General features: G+C 45.1%; 1 protein-coding gene across 1 annotated transcript in view; it reads right to left on the reverse strand.

Moving 5' to 3' along the window:
- Positions 1–2,379: 2,379 nt before the first annotated feature.
- The window catches only part of CEP85 (centrosomal protein 85), a 30,154-nt gene continuing 18,726 nt past the window's right edge, over positions 2,380–13,807 (reverse strand). Inside the window, exons 7-14 of the mRNA XM_006196811.4 lie at positions 13,178–13,363; positions 9,600–9,752; positions 9,255–9,406; positions 8,033–8,147; positions 7,105–7,155; positions 4,621–4,728; positions 3,078–3,303; positions 2,380–2,684 (exon numbers count right to left, since the gene is read on the reverse strand). Of these exons, the coding sequence (XP_006196873.1) occupies positions 2,524–2,684; positions 3,078–3,303; positions 4,621–4,728; positions 7,105–7,155; positions 8,033–8,147; positions 9,255–9,406; positions 9,600–9,752; positions 13,178–13,363 (1,152 nt within the window). The 3' untranslated portion in view covers positions 2,380–2,523. The remainder of the gene's footprint in view (positions 2,685–3,077; positions 3,304–4,620; positions 4,729–7,104; positions 7,156–8,032; positions 8,148–9,254; positions 9,407–9,599; positions 9,753–13,177; positions 13,364–13,807) is intronic.

Here is a 13,807-nt window from a genome sequence, read left to right on the forward strand (position 1 = left end):
GGGGGTGAGTGTTTGCCAGAGGCCTCCTCCTCAGCCTCGCCTGGGTTTTCTGCACCGAACTACCAATCCCCGGTGCCACGACAGCGCTGCTCAGCTCTGGGCTTTTAAAGCTTCGGCTGTTTTCAAACCTAAAGTTCGCCAGCTAGCAAACCTTGCCCCAAGGGGCTCTCCAACACACACATTTCCCCAGGGGCCAGCCACACATAGCTAACCCCGCAGGGTAGGAGGCACACCACAGCAGAGACAGCCCCTGCTTAAATTTTCCCCCAAATTTCCTCTTGGCTCAGATAGGCAGGTTTAGACAAGGCATGGTGGTGGCAGGACTACATGCTCAGGGAGCCAGAGGTTGGTGTCAAGACTGCTGAGAGTCTGGGCCCTTGTTAAAGATCACAGCTGGGCCTGGTGTGGTCCCAGCCCCACCCCAACTCCATGCTGCAGATGGCACTCCAAAACTTACTGCTGGCAAAATGCAAGGGGTTCAGAAGGAGCAGACTCCAGCAACCGGCCCAACTTCAGACTCAACTATCTGCCTGGGGTTGGACATGCAGCCCTTCAGAAGCCCTCCCAGGTCCAGGGTTCCGAGCATAGCCCAGGAAGACAACCCTAGCTCCTTGAGGCAAGCACAATGCCCTGCCTTGCTCTGGGGAAACCACTTCCTTACAGCAACCCACAGACAGCAGATTTCCTTCTCAGGGGCTCACTGAAAGTCTTTGCAATGACAAACTTACTCTATGACTCAGGGCAGTTTTGCCCATTAGAAAAGTGGTGTAGGAAAAGATCTTATTTATCCCCACAGAACAACAGAGGAGCAGAAGTGGTAGAGAAACAGACATGAGGCTGGACTTGCCAAAGTTCCCTCCTTGCTGCTGTTTGGGGAACTTGGCTAAACACCCAGGTTTTGGCTCCAACCATCCAAACTGAGGGGTGGAGTAAAGACGATGGTGATGGAAGGCAATGGAAAACTGAAGAGTCTGTTAAATTTTTATTTTGTAATCAAAATAGGCAATACAAACCAGTTGACATAACAAGGATTCATATAAATAACTGCTTATAAACTTTATGAGGAAAAATACCCGTGAGCATAGTGGCTGGGCTCCCAATACAGGGTGGAGACCAACCAGGCAGCTCTGTTTTCAGGAGGCAGGAGCCCAGAGGCTGAGAGGACTGGCTGGGTGGGGCTGTTCTGAATGGAAGGGATAAGTCACTCCATAAATAAAACACAGACTTGTAAAAACACTTAAGAGTCTCATTCAGGCCCAGGAGTGAGGTCCAGGACGCTGCCCTGCCAGTCCAAAGCTTAGCAAGAATCTCCCAGTGGCTGACTCTGGGCTCCTGAACTGCTCAGTGCTCCCCGCTACCCACACACAGCCCTGGCTTGGCCTGGCTCCAGATCTAGAGGAGGTTGGGGGCTGGCCCAACAACCAGATACAAACAATTGTGAGAAGCTCCCTCAACAAGGAGGCAAGAGAAACCAGAAAGCAGAGGGTCCAAAGGCCCCAGAGAAACAAACAACAGAAAACATTGAAAGCTGTATCTTAAAGCTGACCTATACTGGGTACTCTGACCTCTCAAGGAGCCTAGAGCAGGAAAAGGAAAGGACACACAACCCCAAATGCAAGAGAGGCACAAATCAGAAGGCTGAGCACTGGCTGAGCCCTCAGGGAAGGGGGTGAGCAGCTTGACAGTTGCCCTGTGGTATCCTGGGGGAAAATCCTGCCCAAACCCAGAACCATAGAGAAGAGTTTGCACTCAAAGCCCAAGAAAGGAGCTGCCCAGCTGGCCTGAGAACAAAGGAGAAGGGGGCTGTGCTAACCACATGACTAGGGCACAGGGCGACTAGAGTAGGGTCTCCTGTAAAGGGCATGGCAGCACATATAAAGAGGTCCTCGTTATAATCCCTAGGCCCCCAAGTGAGTACTTTGCTAATGAATAGATCACCCTGAGGCATCTGTGAGGACAAGAGCCCTGAGGAAGAAGCAGAGGAACTGGGCCTAAGAAAAGCCAGAGCCAACTCAGTTCCCAGGAAGGCTGATACATGGGGCCTGAGAATTCTCAAATGGCCGTTGTTACTGGTATTCAGCCATTCCCAGCCCCTCTAAAGAACTCTGGGCATCACCAATACCAAGGTATGGAGAGGGAATGAATGTGGATCCACCCCAAAGGATGGAGAAGGGAGGTGAGCAGCCTGTTTGCCTGTGACGTCAGTCTGTGGCTAGGAATAGTCTGTGAGGACTTACCAGTTCACCTGCAAAAGTTAATTAGTAACTCACCCTCAAAGGGTGAATCAGGATGACAGGAGAAATGCAATCCAACAAAGCAAAGCCAGTGCAGGGCAGGACAAACAAAATTCTCTAATCAGCCCTTGGCCCTAGATGCAGGCTTGTACCTCCCCTCCACCCCTTCTCTCTGGGAATAGCAGCAGATAGGAGGCAAGAGATTGTCAGGGCAGGACCTGCTAGACCAGGCTTTCAACAGACCAGATTCTCCCTAGGGGAATACAGCCTGTCCCACCCCCAGCATTCCTCACTGTGTGACACAGTTTTCTCCCATGTCCTGGGCGTATCTGTCTGACATGATGGTCCTTAAGTCCTCAATGTCACGGCGTAGCTGTTGAACCTCTTCTAGTTTCCTCCTGATCACATCTGGCTTCTGCAAATCTAGGTGAGTCCCTGGGTGCTGTGCAGCTGGGGGAGGAGAGCATTTAGAGAGAATATTATTAGTAAGTCAGTCAGGAGATACTTTTATGTGGAGGGGGCAGTATGAACAGGCAGTACTCTGAGGTCCAGAGTCTTAGAACACGGCACTTTTTAAAAAACAGCTAGGGATAATGGGGTGAAAGCTTGCTTCCTAGTGGCCACTTTTTCTCTGTCTTGCATCCAGGTACCCCAAAAGGATGTCTGTTTCCAAAACAGATTTACCCAATGGCTACTCTTCAAAACACATAAACTCCCAGAGGGTGGTGACCAGGCCCATGGAGCCTGGTTCACACATTGCCATAAGGACAGGAAAAGTGCATAGGAGTGAGAGCAGAATGAAAGCTACTCTTTCCTGTATCCCAGACTGGCCTAAGGACTCACAGTGAATGCCCAGGAGCAGGGAGAGATTGGGGTCACGGCCCTGGGCCCTCTGGGTCACAATGCTACAGACAGCCTGCAGATCTTGAAGACAACTGGCCAATTCCTGGTGCAGCTCAAATGCCAGCTGGGCTGTGTCTGATGAAGATGGGGACCCTGGTTGGGCCTGCCGCAGGTGTTCTTGGAGCGTGAGATTCTTTTCAATCAGGTCCTGGTTCTGTACTGAAAGCTGAGCAGACAGACAGGTGAACACATTAACCCAGGCCCAGGGAAAAGGGAAGTACCCGTCCATGAATGTGGATATATGTGTGTGGACGAGAAACTATGAGTCAAAGGCCATGTCCCCACCTCCTCCCCACCTCTACCCAATAGGCTATGCACTTCCCCCTTCCTCCCCAGTATCAGCCCTAGTTTCTCCTGCAGATAGGCTGGGCCCACAGGGCTGCAGCATTGGAGAGGAAGCTGCTCCCTAGCAGACTGAGTCATCAGCCTCCCGGTTTCTGTTCAGGAACCAGAAGATACTCCTAACCCTCGGAACTCTATCTGAAGCCAGTCCCTCAGCCAACTCTGTTAGCCAGGCTATTAGAGAAGGCTTAACGTGAAATCTGAGGAGACACTGGTTTCAATCTCTCCCTGCCACCCTGACAAAAGTGGCCACCAGCCAGCCTGATCAGAGTGTGTCAGAGGAATAAAGGGGGCAAGAAAGATAATATGACATGGGGGGAGGGTATAGTTCAGTGGTAGAGTACATGCTTAGAATAAATGCACAAGGTCCTGGGTTCAATACCCAGTACCTCCATTAAAAAAAAACTAAAATAAATGAATAAACCCAATTACCTCCCATCTCAAAACAAAACAAAACAAAGACAACACGACAGCTAGCGGCCACTGTGTGGGTGGGCTGGAGAAGCTGGGGACCTGGAGGACACAGTGCTGGAATGTGTTCTGCCTTTTCAGATCTTCACCTCAGTAGAGTCAGGCTTCACTACATAAACCAGCTATTAATGTGTATCTGTGTCTTTTTCCCTCCTTTTTCCCAGAACAACTTAATGCATTCTCCTTCCCTTCCTACGTCTACTCTGTTTTAAAGACACTGAATAGAGTTCCTCCTCCAGTCCCAGCCCTTCACCCACACTGGGCCACGTGACAATCTTAGCTCTGGGAGACCCCTTCCTGGGCACTTGTCCAGTGAACTTGGCTGCCCCCTGCTGACAGCTGTTTACTCCATGAGGATCACCAAACCTTCAGTCTTCTTGAACCCTTCATCCCCAACCAACCCCACAAACCTGTGGCTGCAGGAAGACAAAATAAGAGAATGGTTTTCTATATCCAAAAAGCCCTCCTGGGTAATTACGGCCACTCAAAGACAGGATTACAACCTTTAATATAAAGGATGATGCAATGTATCTTCTTACTCCTCTGTCAAAAAAAGCTTAGCAGGGATCTCTCAAACATGGGAACTCTTGTGGGAGGAGGGCTGGGGAGGATACACAGAGAAATCAGGTTTGTAAAGGCAGTACCAAGAGGCCTCACTGATGCTGCTCACCTCTTTCACAGCTGTACGCAGCTGCTGCAGGGCTGTCTCCCTCCGTTGGGCCTCTTCTTTCAGGGCCTGGCTTGTTCCTTCTTCCTGAGCTACTTCTTGCTCTAGGCTCTGAATTCCAGAGCAAGGAGAGTGAAAGAACACATCAGGGGTAACAAGTCTGTTTCAGACCATACTGTCTCTGGTCTGGACTCTATAGTAAAGCTTCACCCCGCCCATGCACTGTTGCTAAGAGATTATTTTAGAACAGCCCTGATCTGTGACTTCCCTCCAAAACCTTCTTCTAGCCACTGACCATGTACCAATAAAGGCCAGGTCCTCAGCAGGGCATTCCAGGACAGTCTGACCCTTACCTACTTTTCGATCCGTATCTCTTTTTATCCCTCCACATAGCCTCCACTCCAGCCACACGAAGTGACTGACTGGCTTTCAACCCCAGAGATTCCAGCTCCAGTGCTGTTGTTCACTTCTCTTCCCCTTTGCCCAGACTGCTCCTCTGATCTGTCTGTCACCCAGGAAACCTCCTAGGCCCACCTGAGTCTTCCTCAATCTGCAAATCGGATCCAATCCCAACCTTGCCCTACCTCCATGATGGCTCATGAGTACATTCATTGGCTGTGCATATGGTTCCTCCCCTCCACTAGACCATAACTTTACTGAGGGCAAGGAACGTCCAATTGAGTTCAATTATTTATTGAGCACTTACTATTGACAGGCACTGGGATACTGAAAAGAATACCAAACAGTTTCTATCTTTGAGGAGCTCACAGCCAAATGCCCTTGACAATACTGTATATGAAATGCTTCAGACAGAGATGAGAGATGTGAGAGAGCACTCTCACAGCACCTATCTAGTTATAATGTGTATCTGTGTATATGTGTGTTTGTGTGTAGGGGTAGTCAGGGTCAGGGGAGGGAGGTATTTATATCTGTTATCTTCTGCGTCTCATTCTATTCATTCTAATTCCTCCCCACCTCCACCCCCGCATTTGGAAACTGATTTGAACAACTAAAGTATAAATAATATTTCTGAATTTTTCTATTTTGTATTAATATAAAACTTTACAGCCAAGGAGAACATCTCGCCACCACAAAATACCCATCACAACTTTGAATCCACCTAATTCCACCAAATTCACCTGACATTTTAATTTGTTTGAGACGTCTCATCATGAATAAGTGTACCATTTAAAATGCTGGGGGGGGTGTTTAGCTCAGTGGTAGGGTGCGTGCTTAGCATGCATGAGATCCTGGGTTCAAGCCCCAGTACCTCTAATGATGATGATGATGATGATGATGATGATGATGATGATGACAATAATAATAATAATAATAATAATAATAATAATAATAATAATAATAAAAACAACTTAATCCCTCCAAAAAAAAATATTGTGGAACCTCAGGGTTCCAGGAAGGATACTTTGAGATCCATTAAAAACTCTACTAAAATCCTGGGATTTTGAATGGATATAAACACTCACTAGGCTTGACTATCTCCTTACAAGACTTGAAATACATGAGCTAAACAAACCCACGTAGTGGCAAAGGTAGGACTGCAGCTTTCAGTTGTTCCTCGGAGTGAGTGCATCTCACCCATTTTGGTATGAAAACGTCTTTTAGGGTCTAAAGAGAACCTAAGTGAACCTGGTGTACTTAGGATTTCTTGGCGAACCCAATTAAGGACACTCCCACTCTGGCCCAAAATAGAAACCAGTTGTCTGATTTTTCCTTATTCTTCAACCCCCTACATTCTGTCAGTCACTGATTCCTCTCAATTTTACCTCCTAAAATTCATTTAAATCTGTCCCTTCACATCTCCTCCTTGCTGTGCTGCCTTGTGCATCATCCTTCATCATCTTTTGCTAGGATTTCTGCAACAGTCCACTGGCCTCTAGCCTTGCCTCTCTCCAAGTGCCAATCATCTTCCACACTCAAGCCTGAGTTGTAAACCTGACCACATCACACCCTGACTAAATGTCGATTCCTATCACCTACCTAAAAAATAAAAGCTAACTTAGTAGGATAGACAGACCCCTCCCATAGCCCAGTTCTCATTCATCTTACTTACTTCAACAATACCAAACTGCTTGCAGCTTCACATGCAAACCCTGCTGTTTCATGCCTTCATGTACCTACCATGCTGTTCCTTCTATCAGGAATTCCAATACCATCCTATCCCACTCCTCTTCTTTGCCTGGCTAACTCCTCCTCGTCCTTCAAGGTTCATGATCTCCAGAAACGCTTCCTTGGCCTCCCCACTTCCACTGACCCTTCTATGCTCCCCCAGGGTAATATGGACATTGCTCTCTCAGTACTGTGCTGAAACCTCTTCCCAAAAAGGCTGTAGGCTATAAGCACTGATTGGGTCTCATTCTTGTACACCTAACACCAAGCAAATTGCATAGCATAGAATAAAGTGTTGGCTGAATTTCAGAGATTCCACCATTAAATCCTGCCCACCATGTCCCAAGGACTCCAGCTCACCTGTACTTGTGAATGCAACTGGTCAATCTTCTGCTGTTGCTTCTCCACAATCTGAAAGGCAAAGTTATCACGGAAGGCTGTAAGCACATGCTGACAGTGAGGTCAGAGGGCAAGAGGCTACACTATGATCTGTGGTCTGGCTATTAGGCTACAGCCGGTCAATAGTGAGAACAGGGTGAAGACAAGTTAGCTCTACCTACAGACATATAACCCAGACTCTATCCTGATTAACTAGTTTCACATTCGTGTGCTCCAGCCACAAAGAAGTTTAAACAAAGAGAAATCTATGACGACCATGGGGAAGTAGGGTGGAGAGAGACACTCCCACCATGATGACTGTAGGACAGTGGAATCAATTTCATATAAAGCCAGTGTACATTCTGGTTCTCTGATAAAGGACATGGCTAAAAATTACTGAAGCCTGCCCTATCCAAGGCTATGAAAGTTATCATTACTTATAGTTTTGGTCACACTGACTATCCAAGAAGAGAGCTAAACAGGCCCAGTTTCCTGTCCTTTGAGACCTCAGGTTTCCTCCGAACCATTTCTGAGTCTTTTTTGCTGACTTTCAATCTCACTGGCAGGCCCAGGGTTCCTTCTTCTCTGCTGAGAAGGGCCATCTCTCTGGTTAGAACTCTGCCCAATGCAAGAGATCCTGTATAGGGCTTGAGCCATGAATGAAGTGCACCAACCTTTAGTGCACAACTTTGGAGCATCAAGTCTGGATGTTCATGTCCTCCCTAACTTTGCTTGCCTATCATAAGGATGAACATCTAAAATGGAAATTTATTATGCAGGGGCAACTTCTTGGAAAATAGAGAAAAGCTCTGGGTAGCAGATCCTAAGTGGCTCATGGTTCCTTACCAATACACAATCTTTTCTTTTGTCTAAGCCTACCCCCTGTTACAGCCTGGACATCCTCAGTCACCTTCCGAAGGGAATCACATTCCTTCTGCCAGGACTCCATTTTCACTTTGGAATCTTCTCTCAGTTGAGCTGGACCTTCTCCACTGGCCTCCTCCACACACTGCTTATCTTGCAGGCTGAAAGATAGTGATCTCTTAAGAACTCTAAAGGAAGAGAGATGTGGCTTTGACTCCTGATTCTGCTATTTATTGTATGTTTTGAGGCAAGAGACTCAGGCCCTTCCAAGCCATAGTAGGGGATAATGTCTCAGGTCTGTCTGTTGTAATGGAGGGAGTGCCACACAGAAGCTGCTTGCTCAGTCTAGGTTAGTTCCCTTCCCTAACAGCCAGCATTCATATGATGTGTCACCAATTCTCTACCTGCCCAAGGCTTTTATTCTTTGTTTTGATATTTAAAAATAAACATTCATCACATGTATTTAAATTATAAAAAGTCATACATCTACATTGCAGAAATTTTGAAAAATATCAAAAAAATATTTTTCTTTGCAGTCTGGTGCAGAGCCAACTTTGTCCCCTATCCTTGCTTCCGCTTCCAACAAGTCTGATCCCATGAATCCCCACACTTTCATCACGGCCCATCTGCTGAGATAAACAACAGGGTCACTGTGGTTGAATATGGGATGAGAAATCCAATCCATCCCATTAGAAACTGGATTTGGTCCAAGAGGCTGTTGAAACATAGCCACCACATTTTCAGGAACTGCTATTAATATGGAGGAGGCTCTCAAGACACCCTGAGAGTAATTATGGCATCTTGTTTTGTTCTCAGAACCTGCTCTGGCAATTGAGAACAATCCCTAAGGCTAAGGAGAAACAGATGCTCCTGGTAGTCTTTATCTTATAAGGTTCAAAATGTGGATAACCTCAGTACTCAGCACTAGGATCTACTTTTGCAAATATACAGATACTCATTTTCCAGTTTATAAAGTACTCCTGTCCATTCAACACATATATATTCAAGGATTATTATCCAGTATTACTATGCCAGGCACTGGGTTGGATCCTTCCAAAGGATACAGGGACAAACCCCACTGCACCTCCCACATTCTATGTCAAAGACATATCCTTGCCCATAAGCAGCTTTCCTGTTACTTATAATTCAAAGAAAATGAAGCTCAGAGAAGTAAAGGGATTTGTCTAAAGTCACACAGGTAGTGAGTGGGGAGCCAGAATCAGAACCTAGCTCTCCACTTCTTTCCTCATCCCCACAGGAGTATTCACCTATGTCTAGTAGAGAATTCTGCTTCCCTCTGTCTGAGGCTTTCCAGTTGAACCTCCTTCTCTCTGCAGGCTGCCTGGGTCTCCTCCAGCAAACTCTCCAGCTCAGTCACTCTCTCCTGCAGCTCTGTGCTCTTCAACTCAGAATCCTTAAGCTGAAAGACAGGATTCCATGCTTAGGTCAACAAGCCAAGGAAGATTCTGTCTGAATATCTTAAAAAATTTGCAGTTCAGTTGTGATGTGAGTCTGGACATGACTCCTTTGGGACTTTCCTTTCAGGAAGCCACAGGGTAACTGCACGTAGCAGAGGCTGAACAGTCCCCCTGCTTGCCCCACATTGCTGCTACCTGCTGGCTCTGCTTCTGATGGTCTTCCAGGGTGGGCAGGTCAGCCAGGTAGCGCTCCAAGGTCTCAATACGTTGCTGCTTCTCCCGGTTCTGCTCTGATTCCTTCTGACATTTCTTTTTCAAATTATTAATATGCTTATCACGACCCTTGACCTAGGAAAAGAAATATCAAGAATCTTGTCTCCACTGACTCCTCTACGACCTTGAACATCAGCTTTTTTCCAAGTGACCACTGTCTTTGCCCTTAGGGCTGTGTATGTTTTCTACTACAATTAAGGCAGGAATCTGATCAAATTTTGCCATTTGAGATTAGGGCATAAACTACAGAGTTAACATATAAGAACTTTCCAATCAAGGGCAAGGGAGAAAAGCTCCTTGGGAAGTTTTTAAAAATTGGTAGCTCTACTGTATAATAAAGAACTTCTCTGGTCTTTGTCCCAGGTCCCTGAGAGGTAACTTCTAAACTCTTAGCACCTTCTGAAACAGCCTCTACTCTATGTAGTATGTATCTCTCTAAATAAATCTACCCTTACTCAAAAAAACCAAAAAACAAAACAAACAAAAAACCTCATAGAATTTCCCAAGTAATAGAAAAGGAGGGTCTTTGTTATCCACAGTGGGCCCAAGCCCACCATAAATGCATTTCTGCTAATGAGATGACTCAGAATGGGGGCTGGTCACTATAAAGACAAATAGAGTTGAGCCCAACTTCCTGTGAGGAAGGGGAAAGGACTGGAGATTGAGGTCAATCATGCCTACATAATAAAATCCAATTAAAAAACTCTGGACACTGAAGCTCAGTGGAGCTTCCTGGTTGGAAGTGATATGGATGTGACAGGAGGGTGACAGGCCCTGATTCCATGGGGGAAAAGGTATAGAAACTCTGCTTTCAGGACTTTCCCAGATCCTGTCCTATTTATCTTTTCACTTGGCTTGTCCTGGTTTGTATCTTTATATTAAAACTGTAATCCTAAATATAGCACTTTGCTGGGTTCTGAGTTACTCAGGTGAATTATTGAACCTGGTTGGTCATAAGTATAGGAGGCCTGGGGAACCCAAAATGTGCTGCTGGCATCTGAAGTTAAGCATTTTTTAGGGGGATCAAGCTCTTAAACCTGTGGAGTCTGATGCTAACTCTAGGTGGTCTGCATCAGAACTGAACTGCAACAGTATATATAACTTCCTTGTAGACATACAACCAGTCTGGTCTGTTCTGGTGAGATAGGTAATGCATTCTTCCCTAAACACCACATATAATGTAAAGCTAAGCAATCATCTAGAAGGGCTAATGAGACTGTAGACTCCTTGAGAGGAGGGGCTGGGTCCATCTTGCTTATTATCATATGCCCAACACATAGCTCAATGCTTGGCACTGAGCAGAGAATCAATGAAGATTTGATGAATGGAAATTTTCACTATTATAGCTTTTTATTTGACTTATGAAAAAGGAAGCTGAAGGAAGTAAGAGAAAGCAGAGAAAAGATAAGGCAGTGCCAAAGACTATTTACTTGTGCCAAAGACACACAGACCTGATTTAATCCAAAGGTAACAAAGAACTAAGAGAGATCCTTGAAAATCAGTCAAAAGCTTTACCCCAGGTACAATCTGTACTCTTCAAGCTCCATGTGATTCTCCAGTGATTCTCACATTTTAACAAGCATCACAGTCACCTGGGAATCTTACTGAAAATGCTGGTAACCAACTTTGAACTAAAAAAGTGGTGGACTGGCCAGAGATGTTTATCTTCTCTCCTTTCGAAAACATCTCTAAAACCTATGATAGGAGGGAAATGAAGCACTAATACATAAAAGTCAACAGAGGAAGAGACAAAAGTATACAAGAGATTTCAACATATTTTCAGAAGGTAAAAGTGGGTGGGTGGGGGGGCATAAATGACTTGGAGCAGAGGAATTATAATCTGTAGTGGGTGTTACAGACAATTTGGAAAACAATGTGCCCTTCACAACCTGCAAGAACCTCTATACTCGAAGCACCAGGTACCCGAGGCAGGTAGGTATTAGCTATAGACTTAAAAAATAGGGGGTTCACTGTAAGTCTATATTCAGGTTAGCTGGATACCATTCTCACCCTAGGTTTCCCAAACAGGAGACTGGAGATTTAGTATCTGGTTAATTCAAATGAGAGAGTCCAGTCAGGGATATCAGTCATGGCAGGGAGAGAGAGTGAAGCACTGGGTTGAAAATAAGTAAAAACCTATGTACAGAACTGTGGGGCTCTAAACCTAATCTCCTTCTCAGTGCTGAGAACCCAAAGACCAAAAGCATTCCTGTCCCAAGCCTCCCCCACCAGGCAGCTGAAAATTCTTTTCTAGAGGGAGTGAGATAAGGACATTCAGATACTGAAATTTGAGGGTTCCCAAGTGAAAAGGGCCATGTAAGTCTGATCATCCTACAACACCAGGCAATTACCACGAACCCAGAGTTTCCATGCAGCTTTAAAACACTACATTCTTAAATATGAGTACTCATTCGTTGAAGGATCACCAAGCCTCTAACATGAAAGACACCAAAACAAAATAAAAAGGACCTGAAGGAAACAAGAACAACACTATAAGCAGATACAGATATCCCAAAATGTATAATCAATATTATAACAGAGAAGATATTGGATCCATGAAACAAATCCAGCAAAAAATACAATATAAAGATACTATTCAGAAATACAGAGGTATATATCAGGAGAAAGAAAAGAATTGAGGACAGATACCTTTGTGGAGTAAGGCTGGGTACAGAACCACTAATTTTTACTATAAACATGTTGGTATTTGATAACATGTTGGTTATTTAACTTAGATACATGTATTATTTTGATTAAAGTTTCTTTTTTAACAAGCCTCTAAGTCTGTGCTGTACCAGTGGCACCAACATCACCTGGGAGCTTATTAGAAATGCAGGATCTTGGGCCCCCTCCCTTCCCAGAACTACTGAATCTGTTTTACCAAAATCTCCAAATGATTCTTAAGCACATCACAGTTTAAGAAGCACTGCTTAAAAAAAAAAAAAAAAGAAAGAAAGAAACACTGCTTTAGCTGACTTTGATGCAAGTGGTCCAGAACTAAACATTACTAAACTGGTCTCCCAAGAATTAGAACCTGTAAACAGAACCAAAAGATTTAGCTCCTTCTGTGATAACCCATTTCACTCTAAGGCAATTCAAAGAACACTGGTAAAAATGTAAAAACCCCCAAATGGCAGAATGAGGAGAAACCAGACTGAAGGATGTACCACTGGTGTTTAAACATCTTGCAGCAGTATCATCTGGTGACTGCCCAGGCTGGTTTTCCACCCAGGCCAGCTGGTGGCCCATTACAGCCTGGGACAGTGAGGGATTGATTATACAGCTTTCCCTGTCTGTGGCAGTTTTGTGAAGATGAAGCAGAAGGAAGGGGCCCCATTTCTAATAGACCAGTTCTGCATGAGAAGTCAATGTAGGGTGACTCACCCAGTTGGCTTCTCCAGGTTCCAAAAGTAGGGGCCAGAAACAGATTAGGGTTTGGTAGGAGAAGGCTGACTGTCAAATCTGTTGTGAGCTAGAAATCTACCAGCTCCTTAACTCACCCTTTCTTCCTGTTTCTTCCCCTCCTCTGAATGCTTCTGCAATGCCACTTTGAGTGACTCTCTGATGAGCTGGACTTCAACTTCTGAAGCAGAGAGTTTCTTTTCAAGCTCAATCTTTTCTTTGCTCAAGGCTTCTGTCTTCTGTGCAAACTGTGCACGTAAGAAAGTGTTCTCTCGTTGCAATTCCTGCAGGAAGATCCTCAATACATGACTATTCTTTACCCTTACAGTCCCATGTACTTTACTTATCCCTACTATACTTTGTGGTCAAATATAATCCTTCCCTAAGAATTTCTTCAAGTAGTGCTTCTCAAAGTGTGGTCCTAGGACTAACAGCTTCAGCATCACCTAAGAATTTGTCAGAAATGCAAATTATTAAGCCCAATACCCAGGCCCAATGAATCAGAAACTCTGGAGACGGGTCTCAATAATCTGTTTTAACAAGCCTTCCAGGTGATTCTGATGCACACTCACATTTCAGAACCACTGGCTCAAAGCAATAATTAAGTTATAGTATAACGCAGGAACACAGGACAATACATCAGAAGACCTGGGCTCAAGGCCTGGTTTTCCTGCACTCATTCTCCTTATAACTTTAGGCAAATTCTTCCTCCTCCTTGGGCTTCAATT

Source organism: Vicugna pacos, chromosome 13 (assembly GCF_048564905.1).
Source record: "Vicugna pacos chromosome 13, VicPac4, whole genome shotgun sequence".
Taxonomy (NCBI): Eukaryota; Metazoa; Chordata; class Mammalia; order Artiodactyla; family Camelidae; genus Vicugna; species Vicugna pacos.